Below are 21,202 nucleotides of genomic sequence, written 5' to 3' on the forward strand. Positions count from 1 at the left end.
TAGGACAGGGCCACTGCGTCTGTTAATTCAGTCACTGTGTAATGATTAGACTTCGGAGTCAGAGATCAGGGTTTGAATCAGAGCTCCCACTTACAGACTGTGTGGCCACAGAAAGTGACACAATCTCTGAAAGTCCCATTTTGCCATCTGAGGACGGGGTGACAATACTACACATTTTGTTGGTTGTGAAGCTTGGAAAGTGCTTAGCAAATGCCTGGCACACAGTAAGCAGTCAATAATTAGTAGTTATTATTTTTACCATGACCTCAATTATTTTTTTTACAAAGTAACCAGGGTCTAAAGCCACTTGAATTTTCAAGGAGTGCCTCTCTAAGAAGAAAGGCTGTTGAGAATCTACTCTATAAGCACACAGATAAAACATTCTATGTATTTTTTAAATGTATGAATTATAGCCACCCGTCCCTCTGTCAGGGAACTCTGAGAGGATGGAAATGTGATAAAACCGGCATGTGGTGATGTTTGCATAACTCTGTAAATTTACTATGAATCATTGGATCATACAATTAAAACATGTGAATTTGATGATAAGTAATTATTTATCTGATTTTAATAAATCAGATTTTTTTTAAAAAACTATTGGCAGAGATATGGCAAAGCCATGACTGATACCTGAAAGCTGAGCAAGGCCACAAATAGTAGGTATATGTCTTTTCATATTTTGTCCAGAATTGATCATTGTTATCTGTAAGAGGGTTCCTGTCATGGACCCACCATGACAGAAAGCAAAAGCCTAGCTTTTCTGTGAAGACAGGTGTGGTATTAACGCAGGGAGCACTGCTGTCAGTTTAAGATTCACACACACACATTGTGGCAACCAATGAATAAAAACTGTGGTGATGCTACTGGGAACAAATGTCACTGGAGCTTTATTCAGTTAAAAAGCTTCAGTGACATTGTTGGAGGGTAAGGAGAGAGTGGCCTGCTATATATTTCAATGAACATAAGGAACTATAAAATGTATTTCCAGTTATCCCTACGAAATCCTGCATCCCATTCAGACTCCTTTAGTGGCTTCTGATAGTCTGTGTGTAGCTTCCAGGAAACTTCCAGGTTAGAGGACAAAATCTGAAAAAACAAATTATACCATTGTAAAGGTTTACTTAGGCTTGGTTTGTCTTTGAGAGAGTCGGGTCTTGGGAACAAATGTCATCTTTAAATTTTCCATTTATGTGTACTGCATGGACAGAAAAATACACACAGTATACAGCCTTATGAATTTCCACAAACTGAGTGATAAGAAATGAAGCATCACCAGCACTGTAGGTCCTTCCCGTGTGCCCCTCTGGACACTGCTCCTCCCAGAGTGACTGACTCCCACCCTGACTTCTCCCCGAATAGGTCACTTTTGCCCATTTGTACTCTACATACTTGGAATCACACAGATGAACTCCTTCGCTGTGTCTAGCATCTATTACTCAGCACTCTATGTGGAGATTTATAGGTGTCTTGCATTCAGTTGCAGGTAGTTTTATTCTCATTGCTGCGTAGTATTCATTGTGCAAATAGATCCCAATCTATGTATCCATTCTGCTATCAACGGGTGTTCAGATAGTTTTCAGATTGGGACTATTACAAATAGTTCTACTATGATAGTGTGTGTAACACAATCCATTCTGCTATTAGTGAGTTTATGGGTTTGCTCGGGCTGTGTCTCAGCTCCAGATGCTATAACAAATATAAAGTAGGCTGGGTGACTTCAACAACAAACATGTATCTCTCACAGTTCTGGAGGTTGGGAAGTCCAAGACCAAGGCACCAGTTGGCTTGGTGCCTGGTGCGGGTCCCCTTCCTGGTTTCCAAATGGCCATCTGCTTGCTGTGGTCTCACATGGTGGAAAAGCAGGGGGAGGGAAAAAGCTCGCTCTCTCATGTCTTTTTATTAAGGGCACTAATCCCTTTCATGAGGGTTTCACCTGCGTGACCTAATTACCTCCTAAAGGCCCCATCTCCTAATACCATTGCCATGGGGTTAGGATTTCAACATATGAATGGGTGTGGCACAAGCATATCGTCTATAGCAGGCTGCCATAACAAAATACCACAGACTGAGTGGCCTAACAACAGACATTTCTCATGGTTCTGGAAGTCCCAGGTCAAGGTGTGGCAGAGCGTGTGTTTCCTGAGGCCTCTTTCCTTGGCTTGCAGATGCTGCCTCCTCCCATGAGTCCTCACATGGTCATCCCTCTGTGCTTGTATGTATCCTAGTCTCCTCTTCTTATGAGGACACCAGTCATGTTGGATTAAGGCCCACCTATATGACCTCATTTTACCTTAATTACTTCTACAAAAACTCTGTCTCCAAATACAGTCTCATTTTTTGGTAGTGAGGGTTGGGACTCCAACATACGAATTTTAAGGGGACACAATTCAGCTCATAACAGTGGGCATTTGTGTAGTTTCTCATTTAAGGCGTGCTTGGTCTGAATGTTTGTGGCCCTTCCACAAATTTATACATCGAAATCCATACCCCCAAGGTGATGGTATTAGGAGGTATGGCCTGTAAGAGATGATTAGGTCATAAGGGTAGAGCCCTCATGAGTGGGATTAGTGCCTTATGAAAGAGATCCCAGGGAGCTAGCTAGTCCCTGCCACCATGTAAAGACACAGCAAGCAAGTGCCATCTACAAACCAGGAAGTGGGCCCTCACTGGACACTGAATCTGCCAGTGCCTTGACCTTGGACTTCCAGCCTCCAGGACTGTGAGAAAGACATTTCTGTTGTTTACAGGCCACGCAGCCTCTCACATTTTGTTATAGCTGCCCAAACAGACTAGGATAGGGTTCTTAGGAGCAGTACTGCTATGGTAGTGTATAAATATACCATAATCTATCCATTCTGTTGCCAGTGGGCATTTGTGTGGTTTGTAGTTTGGGACTCTTAGGAATAGTGCAACTATGAACATTTCTGTTCCTGGCTTTTGAGAAACATATGTTGACATTTCCAGTGTGTATGTGTCCAAGAGTGGAATTAGTTGGTCTCAGGGAATGTACATGTTCAGATTTAGTAGTTACTGCCAAGCTTTTTAGAATGGTCCTACTAACTTAGTCCCTTGTCAATTCATGTTTACAGTGGCTACCGCTCATGGAAGAAGACTGCAGGAAACGCTCCGAGGCCTCTGGAATCTGCCTCCCCAAGAATTTCTCAATAAATCAAATCTTAGGCAAGGCAGTTTCAGCAAGAACAATCAACCACCCCATGCTCCAGGCAGCTCTCGCTCTTAGAAAGAAGGGTAAGGGTCCACTATCTGCCATTCTCTGGCCCAACCACATCAGAACTCTCAGGGGAGTTAGGTCAGAATACAATTTAGTGTGTTGTGAGATCTCATATCTTCTGGGCCTTGATGGACTTGATAGAAGGGCATGATGGAAAGGCATGGCCCCGAAACAAGTTTTATCAAATGGCAAAAAACAACACTATAAGAATAACTGGAAAATGACATGATTTTACTAGTAAAGTAATGTATGCCAGTGACTGCCCTGTGAGCAAAATTCTCTCCTGCTGATGCTAATAGTAATGACCTGAATGACCTGACCTCTTGTCACAGTGATTCAAAAGCAAGGCCTTTTAAGCAACTATGATTTTCTCAGCCTCTGGGTGTCAGAGTCACCGAGCTATGAGCTGGCTCATGCAGGCCTTAGATCATGTCAGTAGCCTAAGACACGAAATCACACTCATCAGAAGACAGTGCCCTGCTCTTCACAGGCATCCTTGAAACCGTTCCACTCTCTTCTCAGCAGACTTGTGTGGCTGTGGCTAAGCCATCCCACATCCACAATTCCTCCCTCGTATTACGTGGGAAGCGTCTCCCCATCAACGCATCCATATCTTGCTTCCAGCATTGCCTGGTTGTCACCTTCACTGGTGAGGCAGACAAAGACAGAAATGGGAACTCAGTCCCTGGTACCCATGGCAGGTGTTTTGAAAGGTAGTCAGGCAGAGTTTGCAGTGGCGTGGACTAGAAAGAACCTTGGGGCTTCACTGGGGGCTGTGGGCGGCTTGTAACTCATCAGAGCTTAGATTTGCTCATCTGTACATAAGGGATGGGAAGAGCCGCTTTGCCCACCCCAAAGGTGGTGAGGATCAGATGAGCCACCGAATATCAGGACACTGTGATCAGATGGGCTGAGGGTGTGGGGACACTGATGAGACAGGAGGAGGGTGTCGGGACACTGTGATGAGATGGGCTGAGGGTGTCAGGACACTGTGATGAGATGGGCTGAGGGTGTTGGGACACTGATGAGACGGGCTGAGGGTGTCAGGACACTGTGATGAGATGGGCAGAGGGTGTGGGGACACTGATGAGACAGGAGGAGGGTGTCGGGACACTGATGAGACGGGCTGAGGGTGTCAGGACACTGTGATGAGACGGGCTGAGGGTGTTGGGACACTGATGAGACGGGCTGAGGGTGTCAGGACACTGTGATGAGACGGGCTGAGGGTGTTGGGACACTGATGAGACGGGCTGAGGGTGTCAGGACACTGTGATGAGACGGGCTGAGGGTGTGGGGACACTGATGAGATGGGCGGAGGGTGTTGGGACATTCCTCTGCACTTGTAAGGGATGAAGGGATTCAAGCGTCTCCATCCGGGTGTCAAAAGCTTAATGTACACAGCTTTCTCCCGTGTCTGTGTCAGGAGGTTCTTGTGGGGAAAGATGAATCTTTACCACCTCATTCCCTGAAAGCTGGGCACTGATGTGAGCAGGATGCTACTTGGCCCCCTGATCAGGGCCCGCTGGGGTCACCCAGAGCACCTCAGGGCAGAGTTCCGTAGCTGGTCATTCCCTTTGTCTTCTTTTTTTTTTTCCTTTTTTTTGTCTTTTTTCGTGACTGGTAACGGGATCGCAACCCTCGGTGTCACGCCCGCACCACGCTCAACCAGTGAGCAGACCGGTCTCTATATGGGATCCGAGCCCTCGGCGGGAGCGCCGCCACACTCCCAAGCACCGCACTCTACCGAGTGCACCACCGGGCCGGTCCCCTTTGTCTTCTTGCACAGGACTTGCGACCTGCCTCCTCACCAACAACTGGCTGGATGACAGCGCCGAGAGAGGCAGCCTGGCCCAGCTGATGTGTGAGCTGAGTCCTCACTTTGACTTCCTGATCGAGTCGTGCAGGGTCGGAATGGCTAAGCCGGAGCCTCGGATCTACAAGTTTGTACTGGACACGCTGAAGGCCAGACCCAGTGAGGTACGTAGACACTTGCTTTCAGGAGAGAAGAATGTTGCAGAGATATTGCAACCAAGGGAAAGTTGAGGGAGCAGGAGGGGTACATCTGGGGCCTGGCAGGACGTTCTAGGTCCACTCCTCCCGGGCCAGGACTTCTCCTAAAGGAGTTTAACCCATTCTTCAGTCTAGAAAGTTCTACCAGAGGTGGGCATGTGGCTCCTTTATGTGGCTTTTAAAGGACCTGGGTCAAAACAACCATCATCAAATCTCTTAGATCAACTGCCTCATTTATTTATGAAAAAATTGAGACTCTGGGAGACTTTCCCAAGGTCACAGGGCTAGTCAGGGTCACCCCACCAAGGAGGGAGTGAGGATGGGCTCCAATATTGCCACGGTCTCCCACCAGGCACCTTTTGCCCCTATAGCCTGCCACTCGTCTTGTCTCCAGACTGCCTGTCCTAAAACACGGTTTTTATGGTGTCCCCGACTGTAACCTCCGAAAGGCATTTGGACCAAGGTTAAGTTCCTTCCCCCAGCATCTCCGACCCTGTCTCACTGGCCCTGCCTCCCCCACGAGCTGATCAGAGCAGACCCTGGACTCCATCCCGGGGCCCTTCCGGGCCCAGTCCCAGAACCAGGCCTTTTCTCCTCTGGGACTTGGGCTTTGCCCACCTGCGTGTGCTGAGAACTCTGCGCGTAAGTAGAGGTGGACAGAGCAGGATGGATGCACTGCTTAGAACTCGAGGCCACCCTTGTCTGAGATTATAAATAAATGCACCCACAGTTTCTTCTCTTTCAGGGCCTTTTCTTTCTTTTATTTTTCTTTCTTTTTAAATTTAAATCTTTGATCCATTCAGAATTTATTTTGGCGTAAGATGGGAAGTAAGAATCCACTTTTTTCCCTAAACAGTTAACTGGTCATACCAGCACCATTAAATGGTCTTCCTCACCCACTGGACATGACCCCTTTATTAGAAACAAAATTCTCATTTGCATTTTGGTCTAATTCTGGCCACTTGTCTATTTCCTTTCTAGTACCAAACTCTTCTGCCCTTTGTAGCTTCATCGTTTCTTTTATTGTTTGCCCTTGTTACCGTTCTTTTCCAGACCTTTTCTGTGTCTGTTCTTACATGTCAATTTTCCCACGTGAAGTTTAATGTCATCTTGATACGTCTCTATCCTCCCCTAAACTTCTTGCATTTTCAGAATTGGCTGAAACCATTAGGTGTATGTGGGGACATATTTACCTATGTGTTCATGTGTATGTAATTAAATGCTTTTAATTTTAAAAGTAAAGGGTTACAGTGAAAGAAAAGGAATTCTTAATGTCCTCATAAGGAACCCCCATGTGCGTTTTGATGGGCTTCTTTCTGGCATTCTCCCACATGCAAGAGTTTTTCTCTGCATGATGTGATGCTAGCGTCCCTGCTGTTTTGGGTTCAGGTTGTCTTCTTAGATGACATTGGGGGTTATCTGAAGCCGGCCCGTGACTTGGGAATGGTCACCATCCTGGTCCACGACACCGACACAGCCCTGAGGGAGCTGGAGAAAGTAACTGGGCTGCAGGTAACCTCACGTCTGAGTGGGCATAGGTTTCCTGCCACTCCTCTGGGGTTATGTTCCCATGAGAGAGAAAGTGTGGGGAGGACCCAGATTCCGTGGCGTTCATTACTCGGGGCATGATCCCGGGCCCCTTGAGGGGGGAGTCTGTTGCCCGTTGTGTATGAGCACAATGTCCCTGGAAAACATCTTCTTTCTTTCTCTGCAGTCAGAACAGGGAACTGGATGCTCTGAGAGCAAGAATTTACACTAGGGTTGGTGCCAAAGTCAGGGAAACCAAGACAAGAGGGGATGTGCAAAGCCACCTTGCTCTTTAGAGTAAATATTGAGAATTTGGGAGGCAGGCAATGGAGTCCAGCTGTATGCCAGAGAGGAGAGGGACAAGGCTTGGTTGATCACCAGGAAGAGGCAGGATGGGGTGGCAGAGGTGACCGCTGAGACCTCCTCCAGTGCCAGTGCCCAGGAGTTTTGTAAGCTCTGAGAGCTTCTCCCAGAAGGAGCTGCGGCTTCTCCCTCACTGTGCCTCTCGTACTTTCTTCCAGCCCCTCCATCCCGCAGCCCCTCTGCCACCCCCCTGCAGTCCCAGTGACGTGAGCCATGGGTATGTGACAGTGAAGGTAAGTAAGCCCTCTCAGCCACTCTCTGGCCAGGTCACCCAAGATGACCAGCAGAGACACGTGTTAAATTTTAAGTGTGGTTGAGCATCTGCCATGTGTAAGGAAACTATTTCCCACAAATCTCATTTCTCAAAAATCAATAGAAGACATGGACCCTGCCTCAGATTATGTAACGCAGTGTGACCGATGTGCTCAGACCCCCACAGAACAGCAGGCCGCGAGGGCCTTGGATAGCCTCAGGTGCCAGAGTGTGTGCATGGCCAGCCTGCGTTCTAGGGAGAACGTTTTTCATCCAACAGGCATTTATCATGTACTTCCTTCGTGTAGGCACAGGCCGGGTATGAAGGACACAGTGATGAACAGGACAGACCCATCCTCAAGGAGCCCATGCTGAGGATAGAGAGGGAAAAGGTCATCAGAATGCCCAGTGGTCAGGGCTAGTGCAAGGTCATGGCCACGTGCAGAGGGGCTGACTCCTGAACTGGCCGGGAGGTCTACCCCGACTGCTGATACAGAGCAGGGCTTTAGAACACCTTCCCGGGTTCACTGTGGGATCTTTCTTCATTTGTCATTGGTCCCATGTGGGTGGGAAGGCCCCTAAAGCTGTGGGCCAACTCCAGAGCAAAACCAGGCTGTCCAGCTCCTTGGAGCCAGACAGACCCTGTTTGAATCCTGACTTTGCCACCTGCTGATGAGACTGTGGGCAAGCTTCTGCTCCTTGGCTTCCACAGCTTCCTAATGACGTGATGGTAGCATGTCCCCACAAGGTTCCTATAAAGATTAAGTGAAATGCTGCATGTGGAACACCTTCGTGCTCTGGGAACAGTTGCTGATGAACAGGAGCTCTGTGGCCTGAGATGTGCTGGCCTCAGATTGCCTGGGGAGACATGCTACCCTGGAGGACAACCCACAGATAGTTTTTGAGCATTTGCTGTTTGCCAGCCACAGAGAGAAAGACCATGGTGAATGGGGTGTCTTCTGTGACCCCAGGGATTTGACGGTCTAAGGAGATGTATGTTCTCAGCCCCTGCGGCTACATCACAGGACGAGGTCCCTGCTTAATAGCCATACCAAGAAGTCCTCAGAGTGGGTTCTGTGCAGGTGGGGGCAGGAATGTAAATACTGGTGGTGTGGCCCAGCAGGTATCACCAAGTGAGCATCCAAGGCTGAGTGGGAGTTGGGTAGTAAGAGAGGTTTTTCTGGTAGGAAAGCCATGGGTCAGCATCTCCACAGTCCCTCCTGTAATTCTGGGTACTCCTGATGGAGCAAATGTTGGTTAAGGTCCCTTCAGATCTGTCTCTCTGGCAGTTGTGGGAGTGAGGGGCTTCTTGCCTGGGCCAGAGCTGGATGAACCTTTAGTCTTCACTGCCATGGAGGGGGTTAGTTCCTAGTCCTCCTGACACTTGCACATGCAGCCAGATTCAAGAGATTCTGCACTTGACCTTAAAGAAGTGTGATCAGCACTGCTGTAGCACCCCCTGCCCCCACTACAGATTTAAGAGCCAGGGCAGTGAGCCTATGGGGAGTCCTGGCAGAGCCAGGCTCTCACGGTGCTGGTGCGTGGATGGCCGCTGGGTGCTAACCCAACCTGAACTGGGCGGTAACGGACCTCCCACAGTCTGGCTTTATGGCTGTGTCTTTAACATCTACAAATAGAGGATGGGATGGGATGTGCACTGGCTGAGCTCTGCAGTTGGGCCAGATGTGAAGCCTCAGGAGCGAGCCTTTTCGTTGGGATCCCTGTTAGAACACAGGCAAATTAGGATTGTTTGATCAGACACAAGCATTATAACATTTTCCGATGTGAGGAGTCTGGAATTTAAAGTTAACTTTTGCCAAGTACCAAAGGGAAGACGATGGAACATATTCTGATAAATAGATTGTAGTCCTTGAAAGGGTTTGCGAAATGCCCCCCAATGTTTTCTTCAGCAAAATAGCTTGTTGTGATCACGAATGAAACTTCCAGCATGGGCCACCAGCTTAGAGGAGTCTGAGGTGCTCGTACAACCAAGTGGAATTGTTCCAAGTGAATTTCTATGATGGGTTTCTGATTTTCCTCATGCGCTTCTATTAGAATGTTGGAGATGTGTACTTTGGGGAATAAAATGGCACTTTGATGATACATTATTTCACTTGGTTTGCTTAGACCCTGATGGCACCAAGTGTGTTTCTCTCCAGCTCCTGTGCAGTGCAGGCCGGCGTGCTCCACGTGGTCACTCAGGAACCCAGGCTCCTTCTCTCTGCTGCCTCCACCTTCCTCGATGCCTGACCCATTCAGGTGGAGAGAGGGAAAGTGCAGGAGGTTCATGTGGGCCCTGGATGGAGCACACATTTGCCACTGGCCAGGACTCAGTGCATGGCCATGCCAGCTGTTAGAGGTGGGAAAGGGTGTCTGAAAAGTGCCACCGTGTGCCAGGAAGAAGAGGAGCATACAGATAGTGCTGAGCCACCACAGGCTCTGCCATACTCACAGAGCCCCCAAAAGAACTATAAGTGTAGCAAAACATGAAAAATTTTCATTTTTAAGAAATAAATAGCTTTTAACAAAATAATCATGTCACTCTGCACATGACCATGAATATGCTGTGCACAAAATCAGCCCCCTGTCTAAAATACTAAAAACATGCCAGAACAGCACCAGAAACTCTGACAGTCTGAGGGCATTGTAGAGGGGAAGGCAAACTTGTTTTCTTTCTGGCTTTTTCCAACATCATGATCTTCTCTTCAGCCTTCTTAGGCTGCCAGGAAATCTGCCTGTTTTTACTGAAGTTTGGCCTGTATGTCTTCTCAGCCATCTCCTCTAACACTGGGTCCTTAGCTGAGAAAGGGGTATTCTGTGAGGTGCGGTGACCGACTGCGATGGTCGTGGCAAGCAGCCTGCAGGAGGGGTGCCTAGTTCTGACCAGCCTGACACTGTGTCACTAATCACTGACCTCTCTCTTCTGCAGCCTGGAGTCCATCTGCATTTTGTGGAGCTGGGCTCTGGCCCTCCTGTGTGCCTCTGCCATGGATTCCCTGAGAGCTGGTTCTCTTGGAGGTACCAGGTAGGGGAAACTGAGGAAGGCACTCCCCAGACAGGTGAGGGCAAGGGAGGTCTAGATGGTGTGGCCCAGCCCGGAATGTCATGAAGAAGCTGAAACCTTACAGGGAACATCGTCTCCAGAGTGTTACCACCCACGCCTCAGACATTTTGGGGCAGGAGATGGCTGGAGACCTCAGGGCTGTGCTAGGCCATAAAGCACCTTTGCAGATTAGAAAAGGACAGATTCTTCAAGACACCCTACACCACTGACTGGCAAGTCTTTGTAATGAATGTAGCAATCTACAAGGACTTTGCTAGGAAATGTGCTCTCTTAGATGTGGTATTTATGCAGTGCACAGACTGTACCACCATCCGGTGAGACCGCACTCACCTATCCAGGTGAGCTTGCTCTAGCCCCATGGTGAGTATATCAGAGTGCCACGTGGCACTTTGGATTGAGCCGTTTACAGGAACAGGGAGATAGAGGGAAGCCAGGAGGGAGTGTCAGCCAAGGACTGATGAGACCATACTGGAGTGTGCCTGAATTGTTTGTTTTCTAGATCCCTGCTCTGGCCCAGGCGGGTTACCGAGTTCTGGCTGTGGACATGAAAGGCTATGGAGACTCATCCGCTCCTCCAGGTGCGTTGGCGTCTTGCACTTGTGCTGTGTCAGTCTCGCCATCGAGCTGTCCACCCTCTCCAGCCCCACTGTGCTTTCCCTGGTCCCAGGCCAGAGCAGACAGCCCCGTAAGGTGTCTGCCCTCACCCCACTCCTCGCCTGTGATACCCTTCTCTGTGCACTTTGGGCCTCAGCCGTGCCTGTGCCCCATACTCTGAATGAACACAGGAAACGCAAAGGCCTGTGCCTGAGGGAGTCTCCAGCTGATCGTTGGGATTGTAGGATGTTCCTTACATCTCCAGAACTTTTTTTATCTGGCAAAATTGAAACTCTAAACCCATTAAACACTAATTCCCCATTTTCCCTCCCCCAGCCCCTGGCACCCACTATTCTACTTTCTGTCTCTATGAATCTGACTCTAAGGACCTCATATAAATCAAATAATATGTACTGGTCTTTTTGTAACTGTTCTCTTCCACTTAACATGGTGTCTTCAAGGTTCATAGCAGGATTTCCTTCCTTTTTAAGGCTGGGTAATATTCCAGAGTATGCGTAGACCGCATTGTATTTATCCACTCATCCATTGAAGGACACCTGGGTGGCTTCCACATTTTGGCTATTGTGAATAGTGCTGCTGTGAACATGGGTGTGCACATGTCTGTTAGTGTCCCTGCTGTCAGTTCCTCAGGGTATATACCCGGAAGTAGAATTGTAAGATCATATGGTAATTCATTGGCCAGATTCTTAACCCAGCATCTGTGGGTTCATTTCCCAGTGGGAAACTATTTAAGGATAGGCATCAGGAGGCCTGTGAGCCCCTGAGACGAGGAGGTTTATGAGCATTTTCCTGCAGTGCGGGGAGTTCATTGTTTTTACGAGTTTCAGAGAGGTCCTCAATCCAAAACTGTTAAGAACTTTAAGAATCTTGGGTGTAGAGGCAGTAATGTGAGGCACCCGGGCGTGAGGCAGAATCCTGGGTCCCTCCGTGTGTCAGCAACGCAGCAGGCAGTGGTGGCTTAGTGAGCCCAACCAGCCACTCACCCCTCTTCTGAGTCACTTCCCCATAACCACGTCTAGAATGTCTGGCTGCGGTGTGCGAAGCTGGCTGACATGGTCTGGGGCTCAGTCACTCTGGTGATCACCTGCAAGGCCAGTAGTCATGTTGTGCAAGGGAGTGTCTGGAGCATTCGTTCGCTAAGTGGTGCGGTGTCGACTCAGCGGCTGCCACGGCCTCACAATGATGCGGGAGCATCTGGGCCAAAGAATAGCCTGCAGTTCAAATGCCCAGGGAGCCAGCTAAGGGCCTCTGTTTTTTAAATTTAATTGTTGAAATGTCTTATCTTTATTCATCTATCCTGCAGTCTTCTCTGAATTCCCTAGGCATAACTTGGTCATATAATTTAACATTTAACCTAGAGCACTAGGAAAAGTGGAAGAGAGGTCTAGCCAGTTAGCTCAGTTAGTTAGAGCATGGTGCTGATAACACCAGGGTTCAGGTTTCCGTCCCTGTACTGGCCAACTGCCAAAAAAAATGAAAGACACACTATTAATAACCCGCATAAACTAGAAATTTCCTTGACAAACTGATACATATGGTTTTACTCTAATTATAACTTATTTTTTTAGAAAACATAATTTAGATGTTGAAAGATCATATATAAGACAAATTCTAAAGCCAAGAGTAATGATTTGGAATATATATATATACACACACACACACACGCACGCACACACACACACACACACACGCACACACACACGTGTGCATTTCAGATTGCTTGTATATAAACTTAATATCATTTGACGATGGACTTTAGGTTGCAAATCATTTTCCCTTAAGACCGTGAAGGCTTTGTTCCAGTCTTTTTAGCTTTCACGGTTGCTATTGGGAAGCCCCAGGCCATTCTGACCCATGAACCTTGCTATGTGACCACAGGGTGTCTTTTTCCCCTTACTTTTCACACTTTTAGGGTCTTTTCATTATCTGTTGTGTTCTGAAATTATACGATATTATGCTCTGATCTGGGTCTTTTTTTTTTTTTTTTATCCACTCTGCTGGATACATTTATCTTTGTGTTCTTGGAACTTTTCTTGAATTATTACTTTCATAATTCATCTGATTTCACAAATTTTTGTTCTTTCTTTTTGATATCTGGAATTTCTATTATTGTTAAAATGTCCATACTACCCAAAGCAATCTATAGATGCAATATAGTCCCCATCAAAATCTCAGTGGCATTTCGAAAAAGAAGTTCTACAATTCATATGGGATTACAAAAGACCACAAATAGCCCGAGTCAATCTTGAGAAAGGACAAAGCTGAAGGCATCTGAGATCACACTTTCTCATTTTAAACTGTATTCCAAATCTACAGTAAACTCAGACAGTGAGACAGGCATTTAGACCTACAGAGCAGAATAGAGAGCCCAGAAGTAGATTCACACATGATATGGTCAACCGATCTTTGACAAGGGTGCCAGGAATACACACGCGGAAAGAATAGTTTCTTCTACAGACGGTGGCAGGGAAATATGCAGAAGAATGAAATTGGACGCTTGTTTTACACCATACACAAAAATCAACTCAAAATGGATTAAAGACTTAAACATAAGACCTGACACTGTGAAACTACTAGGAGAAAACATAGGGAAAAAACTTCGTGATGTTGGTCTTGGCGAGGATTTCATAGGTAACACCAAACACACAGGAAACAAAAGCAAATAAACAAGTGTGATTGCATCACTGCGAGAGTTTAGTAAGGTTTTGTGTGTTTGTTTGGTTTTTTGTTTTGGGGGGTTTTTTTTGGCTAACGGCCCTTTTAGTTTGTTAGTATATTTTAAATCATGTGAGTTAAATATATTTCTTTTATTTTTAATTGCAGAAATAGAAGAATATTCCATGGAAGTGTTATGTAAGGTAAGAAGGATCTTTGACAACATCTTTTCTATCCTGGTGTTTTCATTGATATAAGCTAGAAGCTCGGGTACCCATCTGAATCCTAGGAAAGCAGCATTTCATAGCTTTCAGGTATAAATTCTTACTGAAAGTTGAGGTGATGTTACTAAATGATAGCCAGCATATATGAAGCATTGATTGTGTGTTCTAAGCGTTTGATGGAGAAGAAACTGAGTCACAGGGAGGTTAAAGGCACTGCCCAAGGTCACAGCTAATAGAGCCAGATTGCACCCTGCAATACTCCACTATACCGTCTCTCCACCCTGAGAATTGTAAACATCACCTTATTTTGGTAAAGAAGTTGTCGGGCAGATCCGGGGAGTTAGTGTGTGGGCTGATGACTCTATGTAGCTCCTGTTTTGAGACGAGCATAAGCACCTTCAGGAAGAGGGACCCTAACTCAGAGCCTCCAGGGCCAAGGTGAGGGGAGACTGTGGCCCAAATCCCCATTCAGCTCTAGAGTGACAGCAAAGGCCAAGGGGGACCCAGGGGAGGAAACAGCCTCCTGGTTGCCAGGAAACCAGCAGCACCACTGACAACACTCCCATGACAGAAAGCCTCTGCCTCCAAGTCTCAGCCCACGTGGCACTCCCTCTGCCAGCTCTCCTGCACTGGACAGTCGGTTCTTAGGTCCTCACTGAGAACTTCGTGTGTGCTGCCCACTTTACCAGCACGTTATGGGATTACTGAAAACCCCTCAACTGAATTCCTCATTAGTGGATGTCTTAGTCAGCTCAGGCTGCTGTATCAAAATACCACAGACTGCTTGGCTTAAACAACAGAAATGGATTTTCTCACAGGTCTGAAGGGTGAAGTCCAAGATCAGGGTTGGGGTCTGGTGAAGGCTCTGTTCCCAGCTTGCAGATGGCCACCTTCTCACTGTGTCTGCATGTGGTGGGGAGAGTGAGTGAGCTGTCTGGTGTCTCTTCTTATAAGGACACTAATCCTATCAGAACAGGGCCCCAGCCATAGGACCTCATTTAACCTTAATTACTTCTGTAAAGGCCCTGTTTCCAAATACAGTCACATTGGGGGGTTGGGGCTTCAACATATGAATTTTGGAGGACGTAATTCAGCCCATAACAAAGGCAAACACAGTAAGTCTGACCTGAAAGTGGCTGAGGTGGGTGGATATGATTTCTGATTTTGTGTGTGTTTTCTTTCTTAGGACATGGTGACCTTCCTGGATAAGTTGGTAAGTAATTATTGGGAACTGATCTCTTTGAAGAATTTGGTTTGGGTCTGATTAATTGAAGGAAAGGTGTTAGCCTTCAAGGGTGTCAGCTGTTGGAGTCCCGAGCAGAGACAGCAAGGGTGGGGGACTTTGGGGTAGTCGGGGTGGGCAGAGGATCACTAAGGCAAAGGTGGCAAAGAACACAGAGTGTTGGAGAACGGTGGAGCCCAGCACGCTGCTTTGTTTTTAGTAAAGAGCAGGTCTGGGGAATAGGGGAGACGTCTCTGCTGGCTTCGAGCCAGGAAGGAGAGCCTTGAGCATGAGGTAAAGAAGTCTGGAAAATATCCCACAGGCTAATATTTTACAGCTTTTTAAAACTTATGTCCCTTCTGTTAACTAAAATCTAATGCCTTCACTCAACACTGTTGGGAATGTCATGCTCAATGATAATGAATACAAGCAACTCTGCAGTGGTGACCTGAGAATGCGCTCGTGCAGAGCACATGTGCTATACCTGAGACTCCACCCTGTGGCACCCTGCACCTCCCCAAATCAGGTCGGAGTGGCAGAATGAAGAGCACTGCAGAGGGAGCCAGGGGAGAAGGGCTAAGCCTGGCAGCAACCGTGGAGGGGTCGGGAAGAGAACCACAGAGCAGTGGGATTCAGTCCATTGTCGCATGTGGGAGTAGAGAGGAATCTGTTCAACAGCAGGGCACAGTGCCAGACTCCCCAGCGATAGGGGGAGAAGATGCCACGGTCCCTGCCCTCTGCAGAGTCTCGGTTCCCACAGCATTGGGTTTGGAACTTTTGTGCATGATGAGGACATCTAAGCAGGCATGGCCCGGCGTGGCCGCCCAGCCCCGACTCTGTAGCTCTCCATCTAGAAGACTTCCAAGTGTCTGAGAACCTCTCTTGTTCAGACGGTTGAAAGAGAGACTGTGGTTGCTGGCCAGAGGAACCAGGGGTCTGTCCCGGGCACAGTCACTTCTGGGACACTGAGGAAAGAGGCTGGGCAAGCTTCTGATTAGGTGGTCCTCTGCCAGCTGGGGGTGGCAGTTAGTGCCATTGGAGCAGGTGAGTTCCCTGTGGACAGTGTCCATAAAGGTGGGGGGGCCTGAGGGCTGAGCCTTGAAATACTCCATGTGAGAGGGAGAGGAGGGCAGCTCAGGGAAGTAAGAACAGGTCTGGAAAGATAGTGCCTCGGATGCCAGGGGAAGAAGGTTTGAGAGGGAACGTCGGATGCTGTGGAAGAGTCAGGAAGGTGAGAACCGAGGAGAAAAAATTCAACTATTATTAGTGACTTGGCCTTAAAGGTTTTGGCTTTTAAGAGGAACTGGGGGTAGCAGGGAGGAAGCCAAGTTGCAGCGACCTGAGAAGGTTGTCAGGGAGGCAGCTGGTGCAGAGCAACGTGAGGAGGTTGGCAGGACGAGGGAGGCAGGAGATGGCGGGAGCTGAGTTGAGGCTGTGAGGCTCTGCGGGGCCCTTGTGTGCTCAGATGGGGGCAGCAGGGTGCGGGGGAAGAGACAGCCCGATTTTAGGTTGGGAGACCTGGTCTGAGTGCAGCCCCAGCCCTTACCATCTGTGCAGTCTTGAGCAGGTCGTCTACGTGCTGTGAGCCTGTCTTCCCACCTGTAAAATGGGCATGGAAGGTTATTGGAAGGACACCAGATAACGGATGTCAGCACCTAGCGCAGTTCTTGGGTCATATTACATGCTCAGTCGAGGAGAGCTGTGGTTGTCAGTAGCAGCAGAAAGAAACCAAAGATGCTTTTGAACTTTTAGTGGTTCAGAAGGGCAGGGAGCTCCCAAAAGAGGTGGGGTAGAATCATAACCACTCAACGGATGATGAACTTGCAACGTGGGGAGGTACGTTGTGCTTCTTTTCGAAGAAAGGAGAAAGGAGAGAAAAGAGGTGAAACGAGATTTGATTTGAGGGAGGGAGAGATGGATGAGGCGTTCGCTCCACGGCCACAGTCTTCTGAGAAGATGAAGAAGGCTGGTCTTTTGTGTAGAGGGCTCAGGGCCAGGGGTGTGTGGGAGGAGAGACTTGACAGGGTGGATGGTGGGGTAGCTCCCGCGGGTCGGTAGAGGAAGCCCTCGATCGTCACCTGACAGTGGGCTTGGGGTGCTCAGACCTCTGTTCCAGAAGGTTCCCTTCTTCCTCCTTCTCCAGGGCCTCTCTCAAACAGTGTTCATTGGCCACGACTGGGGGGGCGCACTGGTGTGGAACATGGCTCTCTTCTATCCCGAGAGAGTGAGGTAATTACCACGAACAGCAAGGATTTGGGTAAGACTGGACTTGAATTCCCACAAGAATTGTCCCTCAGATCGGTCTCTCCAGAAAACTTCTTGAAAACAAGTAGGCCACACCTGAGCTCTCTGGTGCCCGTGTCTCAGGAAGCAGCACCTGTCCCAGTTACTGGCAATAGGACGAATGACGCGGGGCCTGAGTGTCCAGTGGGAAAGCAGGAGAACATCGTCCTGCTTTGAGGGGAGACGGGAGGCGGCAGGGGTGTTGGGTTCAAGCCTGGAGACTCCAGCCCTGGACCGGGAGGGAGGAAACGTGGCCTTCAGTTCTGCCCTGAACTGACTGTGTGACAAGTCACTTAAATGCTTGGGCCTGGGTTTCCTCAACCACAAGGTGTAAGTGGGAACTCCTACCCAACTGCACCACCCGCAGAGTGCTGTACAGATGGAAGGTCTGCGTGGCAGGTCATGGTCACCATCGTTATTAGATGGCATTTACTAATAACATTATTAGAATGGCTTTATTAGAATGGCATTTCAGCGCTGCAGCGAGAGCTTTCAGACGACTGGCTTTGAACCCAGAGTCGGTGGTGTTCGTGGCCACACCCGGTCTGAGCTGGCAAGCCGCGGCTGAGCCTGTCCGACCGCCCCTTGCAGCCTTGGGTTTTGGCAAGTTAAATACATCTCATCCTAAGCAGCCAACTGTATTTCCCTGACTAATCCACTTACTTTTTATTTGGCTAAGTTTATAAAGACCAGAAGCACAGAGAATTTTGGTCAGCCTCAACCCCAGCTTACAGACTAAAAAGAATCAAACATTTCCTAAAATATTTTTAACATTTTCCCACTTTAAAATTGTTTTTCTGTGGACTGGCCCGTTAGCTCACTCGTTTAGAGCATGGTGCTGACAGCACCAAGGTCAAGGGTTCGGGTCCCTGTATTGGCCAGCCGCCAAAAAAAACCAAAAGACAAACATGAAGTTGTTACTCTGCTCTCTCTAGCTTCTTCCTCTCTCTGTCCTTTCCTCTCACTCAAAGTGGAAATGCAAAGAGTTCAGTTCTTAGGTTCACCAAAAAGTTACTCGACAGACTGTACCTCACACTTCTTGATGTGAATAGAAGGAAACATAGCAACAGGCGTACAACGCAGCCTTAAAGGAGGCAAAACGCTTTCTGGTTTTACTACTCATAATGTCTTTCTCCAGTGAGAATTTTTAAATATTCAACATGGACAAACAGGCTTTGCCCAGATTACAGCAGATACGGGACACCTCCCGTGCCCTGGTTTCCAGCACGTCCGCCATCAGATCTGGTCGTGGTGGCTGCTCCATCACTGTCACTGGGCAGCCTTGTCGCCGCTGTCCTGAGAGGACTGCAGGCTGCCTGTGGCAGAGCCTGGCCTTTCTGGGCCTGGGTGTATCTGGTATTTAAGAACGCTGTTGACAACACTGATCTTTACCTTTCTAGCTGGATAATGAAGGAAAAACAAACTGCCCCCAAAAAGCCCACCTCTATGTGGAATATTTCTTTCAATTCTTGGTTTGGCTTTTCTACTAAGATAAACCATGGGTTTATCACAACCTACTTAATTGAAGGGGCTATTCACCTGTTTGGTCCAGAATATTCTTTTGCATCCTTTCCAATCACCTGGTGATTCTACGCCCAAAAGGAGGCTATGGTTTTGTTTAGTTTTTTCTAATCTGAACGGAGCATTAAGATTGGCGGTAGCATTTATGTGCTATCTCATTTTGTGAAGACAATTTTTTATGTATGGAATAAGCTATATGCCAAAAATATTTAGTAAAAGGATGGAATTTCTTGACTTGTGATTTAAGTAATGCTTCAAATAGATTCACCATTGAAACCTATAGCCATCAATGTAACTTATTTTATACCCAAATCTGCACTGTCCAGTGTGGCAGCCATGGGCCACATGTGGCTATTGAACACTTAAAATGTGTCCAGTTCAAATTGAGATTACTGTAAATGGAAAACAACTGCTGGATTTGAAGACTGCAAAAAAATAAATGAATAAATAAAATATCTCATTAATGATTTTTTTGTATTGATTACACATTGAAATTTTATATATTTTAGATAATTGGGTTAAATGTTAAAAATTAATCTCACCTATTTCTTTTTACTTGTTTTATCTTTTGTTCTTTTTTTTTTTTTTCCTTTTATCTGTTTTAGTGTAACCAGTAGAAAGCTTAACATTATATTAGTGGCTCACATCGTGTTTATATTGGTCAGCTCTGGCCTGAACCTCACGCTCCTTTTCCTCGTTATTTCATTTGCCCTAATTATCCCGCTCCTCCCAGTCTCTATTTCCCCCAAACGTTCTCTCCGCTCTATTTCTTTTCTGCCTCTCTGGCTTCATTTCCCAACAAGCCGCATCCAGTGCTTGGCCTCCAACCTTATAGACTCCATGTCCCACCAAACACACCTGCAAGCTTTGCCCCTTCTAGAATTTGCTCAGGCCACCTCGTGACGTTCCCTCACGGGTATCCTCTCCCTCCCTTAGACGCCAAGTTCAAATGCTTTCTTGTCCACAGGGTCTTTCGTGGTCCCCAAATCCAGAAATTCTTTATCTCCTTAGAGCTCCCAAGGTATTGGGTGCTATTCTTATGGCTGATATCACAGTCTGTTTCATAATGTAGACATGCGTGCATTTGTTTATCCTTTTTTAAATATTAAGAAGTTCCTTGAAGAAAGAAATTGTATTTTATTTATTTTATATTTTCTCTGCCCTAGTATATAGCCTGAAATTACACTCAACCTGGAGGAGACACAGTGAGTGAATTTAGGAAGGAAAACAAATAACGTGTTTTTAAACACTGCAGAGAGATCCAGGTGTCCACATATTCTAATGAGGGTTGATATGGTGCGTGTAGTGTGCGTGTAGTGTGTGTGTAGTGTGTGTGTGTGCATGTAGTGTGTGTGTGTGTGGTGTGCGTGTAGTGTGTGTGTGCGTGTAGTGTGTGTGTGTGTGTAGTGTGCGTGTGTAGTGTGTGTGTGGTGTGCGTGTAGTGTGTGTGTGTGGTGTGCGTGTAGTGTGTGTGTGCGTGTGTGTAGTGTGCGTGTAGTGTGTGTGTGCGTGTATGTGTGCGTGTAGTGTGTGTGGTGTGTGTGTGTGGTGTGCGTGTAGTGTGTGTGTGTAGTGTGCGTGTGGTGTGTGTGTGCGTGTAGTGTGTGTGTGTGCGTGTAGTGTGTGTGTGTAGTGTGCGTGTACTGTGTGTGTGGTGTGCGTGTAGTGTGTGTGTGCGTGTATGTGTGTGGTGTGTGTGTGTGTGGTGTGCGTGTAGTGTGTGTGTGTAGTGTGCGTGTAGTGTGTGTGTGTAGTGTGCGTGTAGTGTGTGTGTGCGTGTGTGTAGTGTGTGTGTGCGTGTAGTGTGTGTGGTGTGTGTGTGTGTGGTGTGCGTGTAGTGTGTGTGTGTGGTGTGCGTGTAGTGTGTGTGTGCGTGTGTGTAGTGTGCGTGTAGTGTGTGTGTGCGTGTATGTGTGCGTGTAGTGTGTGTGGTGTGTGTGTGTGGTGTGCGTGTAGTGTGTGTGTAGTGTGCGTGTAGTGTGTGTGCGTGTAGTGTGTGCGTGTAGTGTGCGTGTAGTGTGTGTGTGTGTGGTGTGTGGTGTGCGTGTAGTGTGTGTGTGTAGTGTGCGTGTGGTGTGTGTGTGCGTGTAATGTGTGTGTGTGTGCGTGTAGCGTGTGTGTGTGTGGTGTGCGTGTAGTGTGTGTGCGTGTAGTGTGTGTGTGTGCGTGTACTGTGTGTGTGGTGTGTGCGTGTGTGTAGTGTGCGTGTAGTGTGTGTGTGCGTGTATGTGTGC

General features: G+C 47.6%; 1 protein-coding gene across 1 annotated transcript in view; it reads left to right on the forward strand.

Annotated features, from left to right (window-relative positions):
- The first annotated feature begins 3,092 nt into the window (after positions 1-3,092).
- The window catches only part of EPHX2 (epoxide hydrolase 2, cytoplasmic), a 48,584-nt gene continuing 30,474 nt past the window's right edge, over positions 3,093-21,202 (forward strand). The window contains exons 1-9 of the mRNA XM_008591375.1: positions 3,093-3,249; positions 5,019-5,209; positions 6,632-6,754; positions 7,291-7,365; positions 10,314-10,409; positions 10,948-11,026; positions 13,887-13,921; positions 15,129-15,155; positions 17,308-17,393. Of these exons, the coding sequence (XP_008589597.1) occupies positions 3,102-3,249; positions 5,019-5,209; positions 6,632-6,754; positions 7,291-7,365; positions 10,314-10,409; positions 10,948-11,026; positions 13,887-13,921; positions 15,129-15,155; positions 17,308-17,393 (860 nt within the window). The 5' untranslated portion in view covers positions 3,093-3,101. The remainder of the gene's footprint in view (positions 3,250-5,018; positions 5,210-6,631; positions 6,755-7,290; positions 7,366-10,313; positions 10,410-10,947; positions 11,027-13,886; positions 13,922-15,128; positions 15,156-17,307; positions 17,394-21,202) is intronic.

The sequence above is a fragment of the Galeopterus variegatus genome, unplaced genomic scaffold (assembly GCF_000696425.1).
Source record: "Galeopterus variegatus unplaced genomic scaffold, G_variegatus-3.0.2 Scaffold6871, whole genome shotgun sequence".
Classification (NCBI taxonomy): domain Eukaryota; kingdom Metazoa; phylum Chordata; class Mammalia; order Dermoptera; family Cynocephalidae; genus Galeopterus; species Galeopterus variegatus.